At 42.6% G+C, this 21,360-nt stretch overlaps 1 protein-coding gene across 9 annotated transcripts in view; it reads left to right on the top strand.

The window, feature by feature from the left end:
• Positions 1 to 21,360, top strand: part of Rbm47 (RNA binding motif protein 47) — a 161,136-nt gene that overhangs the window by 135,743 nt on the left and 4,033 nt on the right. For 7 of the 9 annotated variants that reach the window (XM_034635967.2, XM_071614238.1, XM_071614236.1 and 4 more), the window contains 3 exons: positions 12,394 to 13,550; positions 14,332 to 14,538; positions 17,298 to 17,503. In XM_034635967.2, coding sequence (XP_034491858.1) covers positions 12,425 to 13,550; positions 14,332 to 14,538; positions 17,298 to 17,503 — 1,539 coding nt within the window. In that variant the 5' untranslated portion in view covers positions 12,394 to 12,424. The remainder of the gene's footprint in view (positions 1 to 12,393; positions 13,551 to 14,331; positions 14,539 to 17,297; positions 17,504 to 21,360) is intronic. The other 2 variants (XM_071614241.1, XM_071614243.1) reach the window with 2 other exon arrangements.

Below are 21,360 nucleotides of genomic sequence, written 5' to 3'. Positions count from 1 at the left end.
GTTTGCAGTAAAAGGCCAGACAGTAAATATTTTAGACTTTGTGAGCCATACAGATTCTGCTGAAACTACTCCACTATGCCACTGTCACATGGAAGCAGCCACAGACAGTATATAAACAGATGGTGTGGCTACGCTCCAGTAAAACTGTATGAAAAAATAGCTGTGGAGGCAAATTCAGCCCCTGGCTATAGTTTACTAATCCTTTCTCTAGAGCCTGCCTTTTAAACTTCCCCTAGAAATGTCATAAAAAGTGAAAACTTCCATAAGATGTCTTGTTCTCATAATAAGGGTTCAAAACACAGGCGCTCTCACCCACTTGAGAGTTTTAAATCACACATTAAGGAAACACTTCCAGAGGTGATTTCTGGTCAATCTTCTTTCAGGGAGGATTGCCTTTAAGCCATCAGTTTCTTTTAGTTGACTCTGTATCTCTGTGTGTAAGTGAAATACACTCTGCAGTCACTTTTACAGAAATACAAGACATGCAGTAGCACTGAGCCCTCTTTTGAAATTATTTGACTGTGTTAAATGATGGCAGTTGGCAAAAGTCTTACTGATAGAAGTACTCAATAAGTGGATTTTGATTACCATGATTTCAGTTAATCCTGTAACATCCTTGTGTATGTATTGCATTTGCAATAATGTAAGAGACGACAACATAACTAGTTATAAGTGTGCTCTTAACACCATTTCTGTCTCTAAATATAATGGAACCAGAAGTGTGTAGATTTTCTATTCTTATCTACAGTTTATGGCTGGTTCATTCCTTGGGTTTTGTTTGATTCATAGTCCATTGTTGCTTAGATACTTCACTAAGCCACTGTCTTAGCTTTGACACTCCAGCAAATGTTTGTTGAGTGGATGAATGAGACCTCCTAGTGCTGAATAGTTATGTGGTTTTGAGAGCTCCCTTCCCACCCTGCGGCACTTTCCCCAGTGTAGTGCTTTCTACAAAACAGGTACTCTCTAAATATCTATGGACACTGACTAACTTAAGAAGAAGGAAATCACAATCCATTGATTGATAAATATATATTGTTGTCTAACTTCCAAATTTTGAGGATCCTATAGTGACAGAATAGACATGTACTCTGCTCTTAGAATTGACATTTTATTTATTTATTTTATTTGTATTATTATTATTATTGGGCTACCAGGGATTGAACCCAGAAGCACTTGACCATTGAGCCACATCCCCAGCCCTATTTTGTATTTTATTTACAGACAGGGTTTCACTGAGTTGCTTAGCACCTCACTGTTGATGAGGCTGGTTTTGACCTTGAGATCCTCTTGTCTCAGCCTCCCTAGCAGCTGGGATTACAGACGTGTGCCACTGCACCCAGCTACATTTTAATTATAGAAGAAGGACTTAGGAAAATGATGGTAGTAACAGTATGTATTCTGAAAGGGTCATGTTTACAATGAACAGTAGATTTGGCCTGGCTTCCCTGCACGAAGGTGGTCAAGTTGAGAACTTAAGGTTTATCTTGTGCCTTATCTTGGGTCGTGAGTCTCTTGTCTCCTGTAAATGCTACTCAGACCTCCTGAGTGCTTAACAGAATAGGGCTGAACTTGAAGAAATTCTTTCTATTCCTCTGAATAGCAGAGTCACTACACAGGAGCCATTTTGCTCACTTGAGGGCTCAGCCTGTACTTTCATCCAAGCTGAAACTTCATGACCTTTGGTTCCCCATTGTCTGCCACAGAAGATTTGGACCCTACATGGCTGCCTAGCCTGGCTCTGTTTTTGTTAAGCCTCACCTTGTGTGCTTATCTACTTTCCATATTTCAGCCATTCTCAAGGATCCCAGCAGTTTTGCAAAATCTCAACTTTGCTTCTGGTGATCTCTCTGGTCTTTTTCCTTTCCTTCCTTTTTTTTAATTCTTTCTTCCTTTTTTTCCGTGGTGGGGGTGGGTACTGGGGATAGAAGTCCAGACTCCAGGAGTGCTTTACCCTGGAGCAGCTGAGATTGCAGGCATGCACCACTGCACGTGGCTGCTCCTTGCTATTCCACTCTTTTATCCCACCCTTGCTAGACCATGAACTCCGAGGACTGGGCAGGGGTCAGCTACTTCACCTATGAACACCCTCCACAGCCCAGATACAGCAAGTGCTCAATCAGAGTTGAGGGATTGTGTGCGTGCATGTGCACATGTTGGGCTGTCATCTATTCCCGCAGATGATTGATTGCCTTTTATTTAGGGGCATAGAGCTGGACTTTAGTAAAAGTGAATTAACAGTCCCAAGACCATATTTAAAAGTGTGACTCTTAGTGAAGCTTATTACATTATTGAAGAAATCAGTAGTGACGTTGGAGAATGGCTCCAGTCTTAAAAACCAGATTGTCAGCAGTTCTCATGTGGCAGTGAAACAGAGGGGTCTGGATTTAAATGAGACACTCTGGCAGCTCCTTAGCCTGATTTCACAAGTGGTGCTTGTGGCCTGTCAGCCTGCCTGGATGACAAGTCAAATTAGACCACAGAATCAGTCCAACGGAGCTTTATGATGTAGATGTTTCAGTTGAAAAATTAAGTTGAGAGTGTTCAAACACATTAAATGAGTAGTGTGATACCACCGACGCTTACCTTGGACCCTTGACCGGTGTTGTGCATGTCTGTGGCTCCTCAGCCTTCACTGGAAGAGCTCGATCCAGATACCACTCCAACACTGGGTTGGGGGGGGGGGCAGGCAGCATAAAATAACGACTTCTCCTACTATTTATGCATATGATCTCAGTTTATAGCTCCAAGGTAGACTTGATTTAGACTCGATCAATGATTCTAGAAAGTACAAAACATGACAGTTCCAGCTAGTGTTATAGGATATAACCATTGCTGCTTCTGGGACTTCTGTTAGCACCTGTCTGTCCATGAACCTTTCCATTTCTTGCCAGATCCCTCAAAGGCTTAGGTCAAAGGAGCCCAGATAAGAACTGACACTTGAAGTCCTCCTACTCTTCTGTTTGTTCCCAGCTTTGGAGCACATTAGGTCTGGGTGTGCTGAATTGACGGGTTTCATTTTTTTATTCAGCATTATGCCATCAATCTTTTTTTTTCTTTCCTTTTTTTTTTGTGGTGCTGGGGATTGAACCCAGGGCCTTGTGTATGTGAGACAAGCACCCTACCAACCGAGCTATATCCCCAGCCCACATCAACCTTTTGAGAAAAAGTTTAAGAGTGCAATGCTCATTTAAAGGGAAGAAGATAACAGACTCCTAGTAGTTATTTGTGTGGTGCCAAACACGCAGAAAATTCCCCCACTTCATTTGCCTCCTTGGCTTCACCCCTCTTGTGATAAAGAGCTAGTATCCCTGGGAACTCACAGCAAAATGCCTCATTTTCAGGGATGTGTTGATAGAAATGCCTGGGAACATTGAGCCTCTTGGCTTTGTGTCTGTTTATCAAACACAATCCTTCATTGAATGATGTGCTTTGCTCTAACAAAACCCACACAAGCAGCAACACAGTGAAGAGCAGGGTGCATGAGCTCCTCCCAGCACAGCCAGGAGCACACAAGGTACAGCCCAGGAGGTCAGGAGTCTCTGGCTCTTGATCCTTTCAAGATTTTTGCCTAAATAAAGGAGAGTTATAGAAAGAAAGATTTTTATGTGTCAGAAGGGCCATGCCTTTCAATTAGCATAAGGTTAAAAGAGAGGGGGAAGAAAAGAGCCTGTGCTTCAGCCTTTGGCTTATGGTGTGGGCCTGCAGGTAAATCCCCAGAGCCCTGCCTCCATTTTGAGTGGGGCTCCTTTCACACGCTCAAACTCTGATCTGACCGAGATGTCCTGGTGCCAGAGGCCTGCCCGTTGGAGGGAGTGTTCCCTCCCGTGTTTACTCAGGTGGGTGGCGGTAACTTGGCACTGGGCAAAAAGATAAATGCTCAGGGCAGGGCCATGTCTTGGAAACTTTTTATAGAAGTTCATCTTTTTTTCCTTGCAGTACTCCTCCCCCCACACACCCCCTTCCCAAACTCAATTTGTGGCAACATCTCCCTTCACATAATAATATCTGTGTAAACCATGAGGTGATTCTCAACTTCTGTGACAAGCACTTCTCTAACACCTGAATTCTCGCCTTCCTGTGACATTCTTTAAAATTAATAGTGATAGTATTTGCTAACCTTTTTAACACATTGCGTGCCAGATATTGCCAAATGTCATTTAATCCTGGAGCCAGTCCTCTGAAATAAATCCTGGTACTGGAACCACCTTAAACATGTGGAAATGGAACTGAGGTAATTTGCCTCATGGCACAGCCATGATTTTATCTATCTATCTATCATCTATCTATCTATCTATCTATCTATCTATCTATCTATCTATTTTTGGTGCGGAGGATGGAACATGGGGGCACTTAACCACTGAGCCACATCCCCAGCCCTGTTTTATTTTTTATTTAGAGACAGGTTCTCACTAAGTTGCTTATGATCTTGCTAAGTTGCAGAGGCTGTCCTTGAACTTGCAATCCCTCTGCCTTGGCCTCCCAAGCTACAGGGATTACACCAGAGTCATGATTTGAACTTGCATTTCTTCAACTCTCCAGTCTTTGCTCTTAGCAAGTATGGCATGTCTTTTGTTATATCCGTACATTTTATGTGTTAGGTCATGCTTAAGAAGAGATTATTTGTAAAGATAAATTTTTATGATATGCACAGGAAGCATCAAAACAGAAATCTAACCACAGAGATGGTATTACTTCTTGGATAAACACATTCTAAAGCCTTTCACTGAATTAAATTCCAGTTAGTGGTAAAAAAACACTGTACCCCACTGAATGTATCTTCAAATTGCAATTTGTCAGTTGGTCAGCAAATAAAACTCTCCCTAGAATTCCAAATTGCATATTCATCGCAAACACACATACACATACAGGTTTTGATCATAGATAAAGATTGATTTGTAAACTTTAGAAATATTTCTGAGTACAGTGGTATCCGTTGCCCTCTAAAATGTCACTTCATAGTTAAAGATTCTCTAAACCATACTGAAAAGGGAATTCAATTCCTTGATGATTTTGCTATTTAACTCTTGAGTTTACCCTGAAATTCTATTTTAACCCAATAAGTTCAAACTCAGCCTAAAACCAAGAAAAAGAAATTCTACTTAGTAGTTCAGAATAGTTAAGTTTGATTTGAAATTATATTTTTCCATGTTGTTTTTATATGCCAAACAGTACATAATTTGTTTCAGATATGTGGCCATGTGTAAGGCTAGCAGCTTCAGCAAAGAGGAATGTGTTTTTAGTGTGTGCAAAGGTAGCTTGGGTGTCATGAGGGTCCTGCCTTCAAGGGATTTGGCATCCACATGGATGACTGGACTTTTACATCCAATGTGGCAAGTCTCTTCAGGTTCTTTCTGGAACAGCCTTTCAAAGCACTATGGCCAAGGTTAGGGGAGCAACAGGCTTCCATCTGGATGCCTAAGCCACATCACCAGTGGAGAAGGGCACTGCTTACCTGGTGTGAATGGAATCTGGGAGGCTCTGAGACTCTATCCAGTCTGTACCAGAACCCACTGGCCTGGCTTCTTCACTGACTGGTTAAAAGTTGGCTGGGGTAAACTTTTGCCTGTTTTCCTATAAACACAAGGATCTTGCACACAGGGTCGAGTTGCCTCAAGTTCAATGTCTTTATTAGCTTTTTTTTTTTTTTTTAAGCTCAGATTTTCTTGTGCTAGCGTTCCTTGGTCACAGCGGGAGGTTATGCACCAGGGGCACTGTATATGTCAACTACAATGAGAATCCTTTGGGTCAACTGTGGAATGCACTGTGGCCAGACTGTCAGCTAGTATCATGACACCTCTGATGCTCATTAACCAACCATCTGCTCAATCTCTCTGTGTCTCAATTCCCATCTCTGTAAAGCAGAGATCCTCATAACATGCCATCTAGACACTGTGAGGAGTGGAGTGAGTTAATACACATAAAGAGCATGCATTTTGCCTGCCAAATAGCAGGCATTCCATAAACATTAGCTCTGGTCACCGTTTTAAAGATGGGAGCATTGAAACTTAAAGAGGCCAAGTGGTTTTTTCCAGCTAGTAAGCGCAGGAGCCAGGATTTGGGTCGAGGGCTCTCTGACTCTAGAGACTGCATTTATTCAACACGTGCTTGACTGTCTCCTGCCGAAGGATGAAACTGCAGATTCTATGCTATTTATCCAGGTATTTTGTTTTACTTATTGACAAGGTTCAACTTTTGAAGTCTACTTATTATCGTGTGGACACCTTATCCCAAGCAAGAATCTCATCATCATCCATATATAGTATTTCTCATGAATCCTCAGACACCTCCCCCCCACCACCACATGAGTACACTCTGACCTTTCTAAAGAGGTATTCTAATTTTTAAAAGCAAATTGTGACAGTGGCCTGTTAACTTGAGGAGACTATAAACTTATTAGAAACAAATGAACAATATTGAAGTTTGACCCTTTTAAAGCAATCTGGTTAATGAGCACATACACAAAGGGCCTTAATTTTCAACTATTTAGTATTTGGAGCATAATTCAGTTTCCTGGGAGGTAAACTGCACTGGAATGAGGTCTAGCAATATTCCACACAGTGCCTGCTACATAGTAGCTGCTCCAAAAATATTTGCTGAATCAATGAAAATGAATACTGATGTCTTTTTGGAAATCTTAAAAAGTTATTCACATATAAGTGTCAGGAGCTGAGCCAGCTTCATTCATTAGTATAAAGCTTTCATAAATTTGCCAATGGGAGTTAAATGTAAACCATTTAGGATAAGGGGGAGGGAAAGAAGCTCAAGAAGGCTGCCTTTAAAATATATTGGAATTTTTAAATTGCCTGTATAGTTGCCCTTTTCATTTATCTTTTAATACATGTAAGCTTTTGGCCTCAAGTTTACATAACTTATTTAACTGATCTGATGTGAGACTTTTTCATAAATGTGTGAAAATGTACTCAGCCTACCATTCTCTAAGGCCTCTAATGAAATCTTAATCTTATTGACTATTTTTCTACCTTTTGCATCTTTTTACCCTCTCATTTTTTTAGGGTGTGTGTGTTGAAGTACACATAACAAATGCACCATTTGAACCATGTTCAAGTGCATAATTCAATGGCATTAAGTACATTACTATTGGTGTGAACCCTCACCCATCTCCAGAGCTTTTTATTGAGTCTAAGGAAAATTGTGTCCATGAACGCTCATTCTGTGCCCCACCCTCCCCCTCCTCCAGGCCTGGACACTACTCTTCTACTTCCTGTCTATTCATTTGACTACTCTAAATACCCCATCTAAGTGGAGCAGTTGTCCTTTCACATTTGGCTTGTTTCACTCAGTGTGTCTTCACGGTTCTCCCAGGTTGTAGCATGGGTCAGACTTTCACCTGAGGGTATCTGATAACCCATTCTGTGCATAAGCCACATTCTGCTTATCCAGTCATCCACTGGACATTGGTACAGTATCCACCTTATAGCTTTGGTGAGTGATGTTGCTGAAACATTGGTGAGCATATGTGTCGTTAAGTCCCTGCTTTTAATTCTCTTGAGTGTCCATCCAGAAATGGAATTGCTGGATGGTGTGATATTCTGTTCGATTTTTTTGAGGACCTATCCTACTATTTTTCACATCAGATGCCCCATCTTACATTCCCATCAGCATTACACAGGGGGTTCCAATATCGCCACCTCCTCACCCGCACTTGTTATTTTCTATGTGTTTGTTTTTGTTAGTGTAGGAATCCTAATGGTGTGACGTGGTGTCTCATTATTCTCACTCATTTTTAACGCCATATTTGTAGTTAGTGTACAAGACACGTTACTTTTTTTTTTTTTAAATAATTTTAGTTGTAGATGGGCACAATACCTTTATCTAATTTATTATATGTGGTGCTGAGAATCGAACCTAGTGCATCACCCATGCTAGGCTAGTGCTCTACCACTGAGCCACAACTCTAGCCCTCACAGTTACTTTGAATATTATGTTAATCAATGTCTGGCAGGAAATTGAATTTATACATTCATGTGTATCTACATGTATGTATGCATTCATTCCTCTTCTAGTTCCAAAATTTGTGCGATACCTTCTAAGCATCAACATGACTAAAATAAATAGTTCAATTCATGGCACTGGGAATATATTAGAAAAATGTTTAAAAAGAAAAAGAAACTATAGTCCAAAATAGATGAACATGAACGTATGTTTGAATGTCCCACACAATTACTAAAACTGGTGTGAAAGTCATTCCTGAACTTCCTAGTAGCAAAGAAAAAAAGGGAACAGGGTAGTAACATGGTTTGTTCCAAATGATGAAAGCACAGAGAAAAGGCTTTCCTTGGCTTGCAAATGTAAGAATTAAGCAATAACTATTTTGAAAGTTTCAATAATAAGTTTGAAAGTTTCAAAACAGTTTTACTGGCACCAGCAGATTTCAGACTAAAACAAAATTTTCATTTTTACTTTTTGGGGTTGGAATTGGAAATGACTCCACAACCTGACCATTATAAGACTGTTTCTGGCTAAAACAGTAGTTTCAAAGTACAGTTAGTGAAACAAAAAGTAAATTTCATGTATCTCAACAGAGCAATGAGATCTAATCCTTTGGACATCAGGCAGTTAATATTTTCTGTAGTATAACAGGTAAAATCTTGAATTGCCTCATACATGTTTATACGTGTACCTAGCATTTCCTTCCCAGGTCACAGATTATAAATATGTGTGTTTATATAAATAGTCTTTTTAAAAATGTGTGCTTATCTTCCATTGGGAAAAGATCTTCATCTTCAAATCTGATGATGAAATTTCTGTTTCAACTTGAAACTACGGGAACTAATGTATCATTTCAAATATATGTTAGAAAAAAAAGTTTCATAACTGGAACTGTGTCAAGTCAGCTTTTAAGCATTTAAGAGCAAAGAAAAAAAAAAAAAAAGAATAAAAGCCACAGCCACATCCAACAGATTTTTAAAAGAACTTAGAAAGTTTGTTTTAAAAATTACTCTAAAATTTAAAGAATTGGTCTGGAGTTTTCCAGAAGTTTATAAAATATAATAATGGTCCCCCACCCACCCACACACCCACACCCCTCGAGTTCTGAGGATGAAACTCAGGGCCCTGAGCATGGTAGGTGAGCACTCTACCACTGAGCTACATCACTAGGCATTTTTATTTTGAGATAGGGTCTTGCTAAAACCTTGATTTCTAAAACCTTGTAATCCTCTTTCCTCAGCCTTCTAAGTAGCTGGGGTTACAGGCGGATGCCACTATGCCCAGCAAATAATGCATTTCTTGATCATTTATAATGTTTTAGACACAGTTCAGAGTGCTTTGTACATATTTACTCACTCCACTAAATTTAATGAGGTTAATCAATAGTATTAGGTAGGGAAACTGAGACAGGAAGCAGCTAAGTGTCCTTGCTCCAGGTCATACAACCAGGAGTTGGGACTTATACAACTAGAGCTGGGACTTGTACATCACATAGTCTGGCTCCAGAGGCCACACACTTACTCACAAACTATACTGCCTCTTGACATCATAGCAGATGAACAGAGGACAGTTGTGGCCAACTGATAAATATTTTACTTTTTTTTTTTTTTTGTAATTAAGGTTTTGGGGTATTTTCTTAATAATTAGACTCATCTAAATTTTTTTATTTGTTTTTTTTTCCATGCAATATGGGAACTACAGTTTAATAAAGCAGATTCCAGTGATTTTTTTATACATATATCTTTGGTCTTTAATATATATTTATGTATAGATAGATCTAACAATTATAAACTATGGTTTATTTTGAAGGAAGCGGGTAAATGAGATTATTTGGTTTTTTGGACTGGGAATTGAACCTAGAGGCACTGAGCCACATCCTCAGCCCTTTTTATTTTTTATTTTGAGACCAAGTCTCTCTAAATTGTCCATCCTGGCCTCAGACTTGTGACCCTCCTGCCTCGATCTTCTGAGTCACTGAGATGACAGGTGTGCACTCTTGCACTGGATTACCTCAATTACTCTTGAAAACTTGAAATTTTGTCTCATAAACAATTCATGGAGCTATTTTTTTTTTTTCAAAAATGAGTGACACTCCTGATTCTGGGTAAATGATAAACTCTGTGCCACCATTAAAAATGATATTTTTATGAAGAGTAAAACCATGAAAGAATGATTCTAAAGTGGAAAGCAGGAGAAAGTAAATTTATGAGAAGCCAAGCTGTATATCACATCACTCCCAAAATTAGAAAAAAGATGAGAAAATCTATGGCTATCACTGGGTAGACTAGCAATGATTTCTTGTTTGTGGTTAATTTTCAATAAAATTTAAACAATTGGAGACTTTCATTACAAAAGCATTGTATATAGCTCTGAATATCTTTGGTATAATTTAGAGTCATCCTTGAACACCTTTGGTATAATTTTGAGTCATCCTTGAAAGCTCTATACCATAGGGGTAAAGGTGGACAAAATTCAGACCAGCACTATCAGCTGTGGCTAATTTAATTAAAAATGATAAAATTTAAAATTCAGGGACACAGCCACATCAATGTTTATAGCAGCACAATTCACAATAGCTGAACTGTGGAACCAACCTAGATGCCTTTCAATAGAAGAATGGATTTAAAAAAATGTGTCATATATACACAATGGAAAATTACTCAGCAATAAAAGAGAGTAAAATCATGGCATTTGCAGGTAAATGGATGGAGTTAGAGAAGATAGCTAGCCAATCCCCAAAAAAACAAATGTCGAATGTTTTCTTTGATGTAAGGAGGCTGATTCATAGTGGAATAGGGAGAAGGGAGCATGGGAGGAATAGATGAACTCTAGATAGAGCAGAGGGGTTGGAGGGGAAGGGAAGGGGCATGGGGTAATTAATGATAGTGGAATGTGATGATCATTATTATCCAAAGTACAGGTATAAAGACATGAATTGGTGTGAATATGGTTTGTACACAACCAGAGATATGAAAAACTGTGCTCCATATGTGTAATAAGAATTGTAATGCATTCCGCTGTCATATATAAATAAAAAATAAATAAAATTTAAAATTCATTCTATTAGCCTCACTAGCCCCATGTCAAATGTTCAGTAGTCACATGTGATATTGACAGCTTTACCATTATCACAGAAAACTATTGCACAGCACAGTTCTGAAGAAAGAACACAGAATCTGGAGCCAGAATCTTAGAATCAAGTCTTCCTCCAGGCTGGCACCTTCTGTGTGAAATGGGGCAGTTTACTTAACCTCTCTGAGTGTCTTTCTCCAGGGGCAAATTGATACTGGTATCATTTACCATGTACAGAGGTTAAGAAAAGACAAAAGTAAGAGAATGCAGGTGACAGTTCTTGTGTTCTACCAGGAAGATATTGCTTCATAAGTCCCCCAACTTGAAGTTGATCTGGCTCTTTTGTGGATTGATTCCAAATCCATAAACAGTTCATACCAAGAATTTTGTGTGAAGGACAGCATAAACTGACTTAATACAGTTCCTAAGCCAGGTCCATGGCAATGTGGGCATTCCATTCCTTCCTATTCTAAAGCTTCAGCACACAACTACGTATCTTACTTATTACACCTGCTCAAAGTTTTCTTTAATAATTGCATTGCCTTGCCAGACATGGTGTAGTGCAAACCTGAAATCCCTGCAACTTGGGAGGCTGAGGCAGGAGGATTGAAAGTTCCAGGTCAGCCTCAGAAACTTAGCAAGACCTTGTCTCAAAATAAATAAATACATAAAAACAGATTGGAATGTAATTAGGTGGTAAAGCATTCCCTGACCAGTACCCACCCCTGGAGCCAAACAAAAAAATGAAGAAGATGGTGGATAGGCAGGGAATGTAGCTCAGTGGTGAAGCATTTGCCTAGCATGTGTGAGGCCCTGGGTTTGATCCCCCAAATAAATAAACTAAAATATATACATACTTACATACATAAATTTACTGCATTTCTCTATTCCACACCTACAATATTAAAAAAAAAAAAAAACTGCCTAAGAAAGAAAATAAAAGGACTGCATTTGCAAAATAAAGAAATAGAATGTGTGCTTTAGTTGAATCATCTGAGTTGACAGTGCAGGAATTAATCAAAAGATGTTGCCATTTACTGCAAAAACTAAGGTTTTCACCAACAGTGGCAGCAGGTTCTCTAAGTTTCAAAGCTGTTGGAGGACTGATAAAACGGAAGTACTTGCTCATTCTGGTTTTTTTCCCCCCCTTCTGAGTCACTTCTGGTTTTTCCTGCTCAACTTGACTATTTCAGACTATTTTAAGGCTGCTGCAGTTCTACAACAGCCTCCATCTTATTTCTCATTTAACCACCCCATGGCCTAAAAATTCCTAAGCATGCATCTTGTGAGCCTGGAAAGAGGCAAAGGAGTCAAATTGGGGCTGAAGTCGGTGCAGTTCCCCACTCATGCCACCTTTTGCTTCTCCAGGTTTCCACCAGCTGTGGATGCCTTTGACATTATGACCGCAGAGGATTCCACCGCAGCCATGAGCAGCGACCCAGCCGCAGCCTCCTCGGAGAAGGTACCCGAGGGCGTGGCGGGCGCGCCCAACGAGGCCTCGCTGCTGGCGCTTATGGAACGCACCGGCTACAGCATGGTGCAGGAGAACGGGCAGCGCAAGTATGGCGGCCCGCCCCCCGGCTGGGAGGGCCAGCACCCGCAGCGCGGCTGCGAAGTCTTCGTGGGCAAGATCCCTCGCGACGTGTATGAGGACGAGCTGGTGCCCGTGTTCGAGACAGTGGGCCGCATCTACGAGCTGCGCCTCATGATGGACTTCGACGGCAAGAACCGTGGCTACGCCTTCGTCATGTACTGCCACAAGCACGAGGCCAAGCGCGCGGTGCGCGAGCTCAACAACTACGAGATCCGCCCGGGCCGCCTGCTAGGCGTGTGCTGCAGCGTGGACAACTGCCGCCTCTTCATCGGTGGCATCCCCAAGATGAAGAAGCGCGAGGAGATCCTGGAGGAGATCGCCAAGGTCACCGAGGGCGTGCTCGATGTGATCGTCTATGCCAGCGCTGCGGACAAGATGAAAAACCGCGGCTTCGCCTTTGTGGAGTACGAGAGCCACCGCGCCGCCGCCATGGCGCGCCGCAAGCTCATGCCCGGCCGCATCCAGCTGTGGGGCCACCAGATCGCCGTGGACTGGGCCGAGCCTGAGATCGACGTGGACGAGGACGTGATGGAAACCGTGAAGATCCTCTATGTGCGCAACCTCATGATCGAGACCACCGAGGACACCATCAAGAAGAGCTTTGGCCAGTTCAACCCCGGCTGCGTGGAGCGCGTAAAGAAGATCCGCGACTACGCCTTCGTGCACTTCACCAGCCGCGAGGACGCAGTGCACGCCATGAACAACCTCAACGGCACCGAGCTGGAGGGCTCGTGCCTGGAGGTCACGCTGGCCAAGCCGGTGGACAAGGAGCAGTACTCCCGCTACCAGAAGGCAGCCAAGGGCGGAGGCGCAGCGGAGGCGGCAGCTCAGCAGCCCAGCTACGTGTATCCCTGCGACCCCTACACACTGGCCTACTACGGCTACCCCTACAATGCTCTGATCGGGCCCAACCGGGACTACTTCGTGAAAGGTTAGTGGGACTCTTCTCCTAGGCGGGTCCCCCTGGCGTCCCGTTACTAGGCAGCCTATACTTTACTGAGCTGATTGACCATGAGCCCTACTCTTTTGGCTTTGGATTTGGGTTCTGAGTTCTGTTTGCTGATTCTTCAGACTGATTTCTGAGCACTGAATAAAATACAGACCCTTCTTTTGGGAGCAGTCCAATCAAGGGACTACAGTCTCTCTTGTTAGGGCCTGCACAATTTGGTAGGCCTGCTCATTTCATGGTCAAAACCTGCTTCTGAAATTAAATGTTTAAGTTGGGGCAGTGTTTTGTTGTTGCTGTTTGTAATCATTGGTTAGGACATAATGAAACCCGGCATGACACTGGAAAACAGAGAACCCCAGTTCTAGGTCCTGTTCTCTAATTATCTGGATCTGTAACTAGTCAGTCACCTTAATGTCCCTAGGCCTGTTTTCTCCATCATAAAATGAGGCAGGTGGACTAGCAGATCCCTTTTCAGGACTGAACTTTTTTACACTCTATAAATATTTCTTTACTGAAGTTGCAATTACAATTCTAGGGACTCACTTTGCTGGTTAATCTCCTGCACAGAGTGGGCAGACTTAGGATGCACATCTAAGTGGAAACAGCATATTTGGAGCCTCTTGACCAGCCCATCCAAGTCCAAAAGTGCAGCCACCTGCCATGTAGACTTAGGACAAATTAAATGCCAGGAATCGTGGGCCAAGGTCTTCCTCCTGTGCTGTCACGGTTGCTTGCTCATCATTTTTTGTGTTGTTATTATAAGCAGGCAGCATAAGAGGCCGAGGGCGAGGTGCAGCTGGCAACAGAGCCCCCGGACCCAGGGGTTCCTACCTCGGGGGATATTCTGCTGGCCGCGGTATATATAGCCGATATCATGAAGGGAAAGGAAAGCAGCAAGAAAAAGCATATGAACTTGTGCCGAATTTGGAAATCTCTGCTGTCAATCCAGTTGCCATTAAACCTGGTACAGGTCAGTATAAAGCAGAGCAAGAATGCATCCATTCTACCTAAACCCCAACCCTATCTTTGAAGTGAATCCAAGCCCTCTGGGCTCTTCTGGTTACCCGTATGTGGATTCATTTACCATGGGCAGCCAGAGACTAGGCAAAAAGAAGGTGGCCTCCTAGACCTTCTTATCTGGAACTTATGGGATGATCTAGCTCCAGGTCTAGCTCCAACCATGTTCAAATCTGTCGAGTAGAAACTTTTTCTAGTGGGTATCACCAATTGTTGGTCTTTTTCTTAACCTGTGGCCAAGAAGGCAGAGTTAGGCCAGATAGTAGTGCATGCCTGTAATCCCAGTTGAGGCAGGAGGATCACGAGTTCAAAGCCAGCTTCAGCAACTTAGCAAGACCCTGTTGCTAAATAAAGCCTGGGGATGTGGCTCAGAGGTTGAGTGCCTCTGGGTTCAATCCCCAATAACACATACACTCACACAAACACACACACAAAAGGCAGAGTTAAGGTTAAGGAGAGGGAAGATATAAGAGAGGAAGAATATGAGACTCTCTGTATCTTCCAACAGCCAAAATCTGTCTTTTTCTTTCTCAGGTCTATTTCTGGCCCCACCATCAGGCGGTTTTTTATTTGTTTATTTTTGCTTCCCCCCCCCCCCCGTCCTACCCTAACTGTCTGAAGCCTGGAGGTGTAGCTTATTATCAGTTCTGGGTGTTAAAGGGTAGAAATCTCCCTTCAAGAGGAAGTAGCACCATTTGTCCCTCTTGTGGTCTAAGCAAACATGAACACTTGGGGACAAGGCAGTCGTCAGAGTTTCTGTAATTGCTGATTCCCTGTATTGTAATTTCCAGCACTCGCATCCTCTTCCTGCTGGATCAGTAGATTTAGAGTAGGGATGCTCAAGTCAGTCCAGCTGGGGATCTTGAACTGTGCTCCAAGCCCCAAGAACCTGTTTGCCAACATCGTTGCTACCCTTGGCCACCTAACCTGAGGCAGGGCTTCTGATCCTAACCTGCAAGAAATTTTAACTCCATTCAGTGAGCCCTGCACAAACTTGCTCTCAGCACGTACCTCATAAGCATCTAAAAGCATGGAAACTTGAGTTGTTGAATAACTGGAGCAATATTTCTACGACCTCTTTCTGGCCTGAAGAGCATTTGAAGCTCAGCTACTCTGATTTTCCTGGACAAAATTGGGTCCAGGAATCTGTGTTTGATTGGCATTGGCTTCACAGGGCTAAAAAGCACGTTTGTAATGGAGCCTCCATTTGAAGGAAAGTGATGGTTTTTTGTTTTTTTGAGTTTTTTTTTTTTTTTTTTTTTGCCTGTGAAATAGTCCCTCCATCTCTGCAGTTAAGTGACTGGCACTAGATTTCCTTATAAATATCATTGGTCCTATGAGCAATGTAAAACTGATTCCCTAGCTTTCTGTAACTCCAAAACATCTGGATAAAGGAGTTCTACTTATTGGGAAAGGGTCTTCTCCTTGGCAAGTTACGTAGCTTAAGGTTTAACTAGAGAAAATAACTGTTGAACAGTCTTTAGCCAGGTACATTCCTGCAGGCTGGTGGCCAGAACCATGTAGAGTTTACTTGGTACAATCCCAACAGGCTTAAATTGATAACCCTCTGCGTCCCATCCCCTTGGCCTCTATTTCTGAGCACCCAGAAAATTTGAACTAGGAGAGACACCAGGGTGGTGGTGTCTGGGCACAAGACCAGTGGAAGATATGGTTGGAAAGGCAGGTAAAATATTTGGTTAAGGTTTTAGATATTTTTTATTGAATGACTGTACCATTGTTCCACTTATGGTCATTTGCCTCTTTACTTTTGATCAAGTCAATCTTCATTAGAATAAATGGACCTACCTATAGTTGAAGAAGAAACATAAATGAAAGGGTTCTTTGTGTATCCATTTCATATTCTTCCATATCCTTTCAACACGCACAGCATACACACGCACAGACTTCCCCCAAATCAATGCTAAAATCTTTTCCTTGGGAACTTTTCTTATTGTGTGCTGACATTCAATCACTACTATCTGTTTGATTCTCTGCTTAAAATCACTCCTTTGGATGCTGTTCAGAAAGTATTTGAATTGGCAGGTCCCTGAAAGACCAGTCACTCTTCCTGCTTTACTGCTAGAAAAATTAGAGAATTTTACATCTTTTGTTAAGTCTCCCCCATCCTTGCTCTGTAACACTGACATCCGAAATACAGGGCAGAGAGAATGTGCACAGATCTCTGAAGTGTCAGAATGAAACCTCACCAGCACTTGCTTTTTAAAAAGTGGTGAAAGTGAAAAAGGCCCTGGGTCTGGTGACGGAAGAGGTGAGTGAGAACCAACAGGCAGGTGCAGCGCTCACGCTTGCTGGGCCTCCCACCTTCGATTTCACTTCTTATCCTGAGCCCATTTTTCAGGGTCTCAGGCCCTTTCCTGATTGATGGGACATCAAGAGAATGATTCAGAGGGAGCTTTCTCTAGACAAGTGGAAAATGTTGGTGCACACCCTAGCTCTAGCCTCCCCTTCCACATCGGGAGACGCCATCCCGTGTGGTTCCAAGACAAGCAGAAGAAGTTCCCTGCTGCCTCCCGTCCCTTCCTGCTGGGCAGTACCTTGTTAAATGGCCTCTACTGAAAAAGTATTCATAAAGTCTAGGGAGGCCCCCTGACTGCTCACCTCGTTTTTCCAAAAATACCATTGAGCACATGGTAGATCCTCCTCAGTGACTGAAAGTGACGGACCTGTTTTGCCTTCTTGCTTCTCTTACAGTGGCCATCCCTGCCATCGGGGCCCAATATTCCATGTTTCAGGCAGCCCCAGCCCCTAAAATGATTGAAGATGGCAAGATCCACACAATGGAGCACATGATCAGCCCCATCGCTGTGCAGCCAGACCCAGCCAGTGCTGCCGCCGCCGCTGCTGCTGCCGCAGCCGCTGCTGTCATTCCTGCAGTATCAACGCCGCCACCTTTCCAGGTAGAGCTCCCCTTGGGTCATTGTCATTTGTATGTGGATCCTCTCCTTGCTGTGGCATCATCTTAGCATTCAGCACTAGAATTTACTTGGAGCCTAGCTCTCTGTTACAGCTATGGGATTGGGTAATTTTTTTTATTAAGAATTGCACTGCTTTGAGTGTGTCCTTGTTATTAAAGATAGGGAGCAGTATTACGAAATATGAGGTGTGGTTTTCAGGGTCATATTTTCTGTACAGCACCGAAGCGTGTTCAGCTCATGCTGTGACGGAGTTGATGCCGGGAGTCCAGGGAGATGGAGCCTGTGTTTGTATTCTGATTTGAAGCTCATGAAAGATTTTTTTTTAAATGTTTACCCTTTATATATAAAATATGTTTTATGTATTTATGTGTGCACACATATGCGTAAAAAGCACAAGAATTTCTGTGTAGATAAAAGTATATAAAACTTTACAAAAATTTGCCCTCACTCCTCTTCTCTGGGCACAGTTCACATTATTCCCCTGTCTTTTTCCAAAACTAATGTTACCATTTGGGCCTCCTTCCCCTCCTTTGCTCATCGTGTTCTCCTACCTACCATTTCTTGGTTGTGTCTCTTCTGCAGAACCTCCCTCTCACCTGTCCTAGAGAAGTCCTCCCTCCCATACTTGCCATTACCACAGTATTACTTGGCACCTAGCTGCCACTGTGCTGTGTCTTAGAAAGAGACTCCCCCAGGCCAAAAGCTATGTTTTAGGCTTCTTTGTATCTTCAGTGCACAGCACAGAGGGACATCAACCCTACCAAAAAGTCTTGTTAGAGCTCTTCTCTGTGAAGCATTCAATCATGAGCACCTTACTACAAATGAGAAATGCCCGCACCCAGGGTCTAATTGAACGAGAATTACCCAAGGCATGTATTGAGAAACTGATCGCTATACTCAAAGCCATTTCAGTTGGGCTGGACTGGGGTTCTAGCATCTGTCATTTTATACGAGTACCTCAGTGGTTCTGAAATAGCCACCCCAGGAGGATGCTCTTTCCCTGCTTTTGCCTACTGGGAACCCATTCTTGGCTGCATTACTCAGAAAAGGTTAAACCAATTGCAGTTTGTCAATGTGTCATTAAGAATTCTTGGACTGGGGTTGTGGCTCAGTGGTAGAGCACTTGCCTAGCATGCATGAGGCACTGGGTTCAATTTTCAGCACCACATCTAAATAAGTAAATAAAATAAAGGTCCATCAACAACTAATAAAAATATAAAAACAAACAAACAAAAAAGACTTCTTTAAGTCAGGATCCCTAGGGGGCTAAGGTGATGGGGAGAAGGAAGGAAGAGACTCACCCTGTACCATGACAGTTTAGTTATCACTTGAGGAATGATTGCAAATATCCATAACTTGAAAGTAATACTGCAATTAAGGTAATTTATTTTAATACCTATTTTTACTTCTAATTGGTACATAATAATTGTACATATTTAGGGGTACAGTGTATTAAGATCTGATCAAGGTAAATAGCATATCCATCACCTCAAACATTTGTCATTTCTTTGTGTTGGGAGCATTCAGAATCCTCTCTACAAGCTCATTAGAGATATACAATTAACCGTTGTCAACATAGTTACCCTACTGTGCTATAGAACATTAGAAGTTATTCCTTCTAGCCAACTGCATTGAGTAATAATTTTTAATTCTTCTCCACTACGAAACTCATTCAGTCAAAGTACAACTGTTGTCAGTTGATTGCTGTGGACATTTGTTCCTCCTCTAGTACTTTGTGCAGAACGCCCAGAGCTACTGACTTTTTAACCTGGTATGCCTTTGTACTCTTTAAGTCTGAACACCCTGTCCTTGTCCTTTAACCTGGATTCTCTAATAGGTTCAGCCCTCTGCTTCTTTTGAATTTCCTGCTGAATCATGGCAGAGGAAGGAGTTTCGTTGTTGTTGTTGGTGGTGGTGGTAGTGAGGATTGAAGCCCAAGGTGCATTACACCGAGCCACATCCCCGGCCCTTTTTATTTTTTATTTTGAGACAAGGTCTTGCTAAGCCACTAAGTTACTTAGGGTTATGTTAAGTTGCTGAGGCTGTTCTTGAACTTGCAATCCTCCTGCCTCAGCCTCCAGAGTCACTGGGATTACAGGTATGCACCACCATACCTGGCAGAAGGAGCATTTTTAAGCACCACTGATTGTTGAAAAGAATCCTCTCTAAGCCACACTGGAAACTGATCTCCCAGCGTGGCTTCCAGAACCTACCTGAGGTACACCTTCCATCCTCCTCCCCTGCCTTGCAGGTGCTCAGGGATCCAATTCAGCCTTTTTATATCTAAAAGTTCATGTGGCCTTTGCAAGCAGTGAAGAAATATTTGCCAGTGTAGATAGGCTTTTTCAAATTGTCTCCTCACAGTGTTTTAATTCTCAACAAGAAATCTGTAATACAGATGGAGCAGAGATAACCATTCCTCCTGGAGGGAAACCCAGTCTTTTCCCTGCCCACCTGCCACCTTCCCACCTACCTCATCTCCCTTCGACGCGTGTCACTTTTTGAAAGTCTCAGACCTAGTACATATAACCAGGCCGGGAACATGTGCCCCCTCGTTTGCTAGGGATGTAAGTCCTACCTGCAAATGTTACTTGTGACAAAGGCATATTACCAACACTGATGTTAAAGGAGTCTTAGCCAAGCACAGGGAATGGGGTGAGAACAAAGCAAATTGCATGCAATAAACGGGGGGTGACCTTGGTGATTTAGGTATAAAGCTGTTAATAATATATTTATAAGCTCACAAAAAATCTGGGATAGCAGGAGGAAGTGAAATTCACAGGCCAGCCCCCGTCTCATTTAATCCACGGTTTCAGTTTCCTCGGTTGAATTAGAAGTAGTTTTTAAAGGTGTTCAATGGTATCTTTGTCCCGCTGCCACTCCCACATTTTTCTCTCTTCCTTCTCTTCGATTAAGCTGTATTAATCAACGCAGGAGTCCTTCACTGGCTCTCAGCAAGACGCTTCTCATCTCTTCTTCCTTTGCAGGGAAGAAAATCAAGGCTGGGGAGGTGACTGAATCACCTAGAGCCATATGACTGGCAAGGGGCCAAATTTGGGCAGGCAGATCAGATCTGTCTCCGTCCTCATATTACAGAAAAATACTGTCCATGAAAGGGACGTCACCGGGAGTGAGAAAAGAGGCCAGGGGTTTAGTAACCTGCTCTTGATTTCAGGTTGGCCGAGGAGAGTTTGAGCCTTGATATTTCTCACAGCCTTAAGGAGGATTTGTTGACCCCACTCTCTGGGCACAGAGATGATTTTATCAGAAAGGGCAGACAGACAGCGTGAGCCCTCCAGTGCTCTGGTCACTACTGACAAGTGCTGCAGACCCTTCCCTCCCCCTGCTGGTCATCCCATTGGTGCTGCCCTGCCAGGGCGCCCACCTAGGCCAGTTCCTGTAGATTGTAAGGTTTTCAAAAACAACCAGGTCACAGTACATTTTGCTTCAGGCCTGAAATAGAACTACAACCCAAGGACCTGAAGGAAAACATCTTTTGGCAAAACAAACAAACAAAGCCCATTCTACCCGTGGTTCTGCCAGCCCATGTCTTCTCCCAGAAATCATCTGGATATAGGTTCATACACAGAGGTGATTAAAGATGGTCCTAGCCCCCATACTTGGGTTTTACTTACTCTCACCTTCAATCATTTGGTGGGCAGAAAGAATGACCTTTAAACTGGTTTGCACCACTAAAGCAGGAAGCCGGAAGCTCTGACAGGACACTATTCTGTTGAGGTCAAAGTGGGCAGGATTGTGTCTTGAGTTTGACTGCATGACCACTAACTGGGTCCCCAGACCATAGTAGGTGTTCAGTGAAGTTCAGGGAATGTTGGTCT

Source organism: Marmota flaviventris, chromosome 7 (genome assembly GCF_047511675.1).
Source record: "Marmota flaviventris isolate mMarFla1 chromosome 7, mMarFla1.hap1, whole genome shotgun sequence".
Lineage (NCBI taxonomy): Eukaryota > Metazoa > Chordata > Mammalia > Rodentia > Sciuridae > Marmota > Marmota flaviventris.
This window is presented reverse-complemented; position numbering and strand designations above follow the sequence as displayed.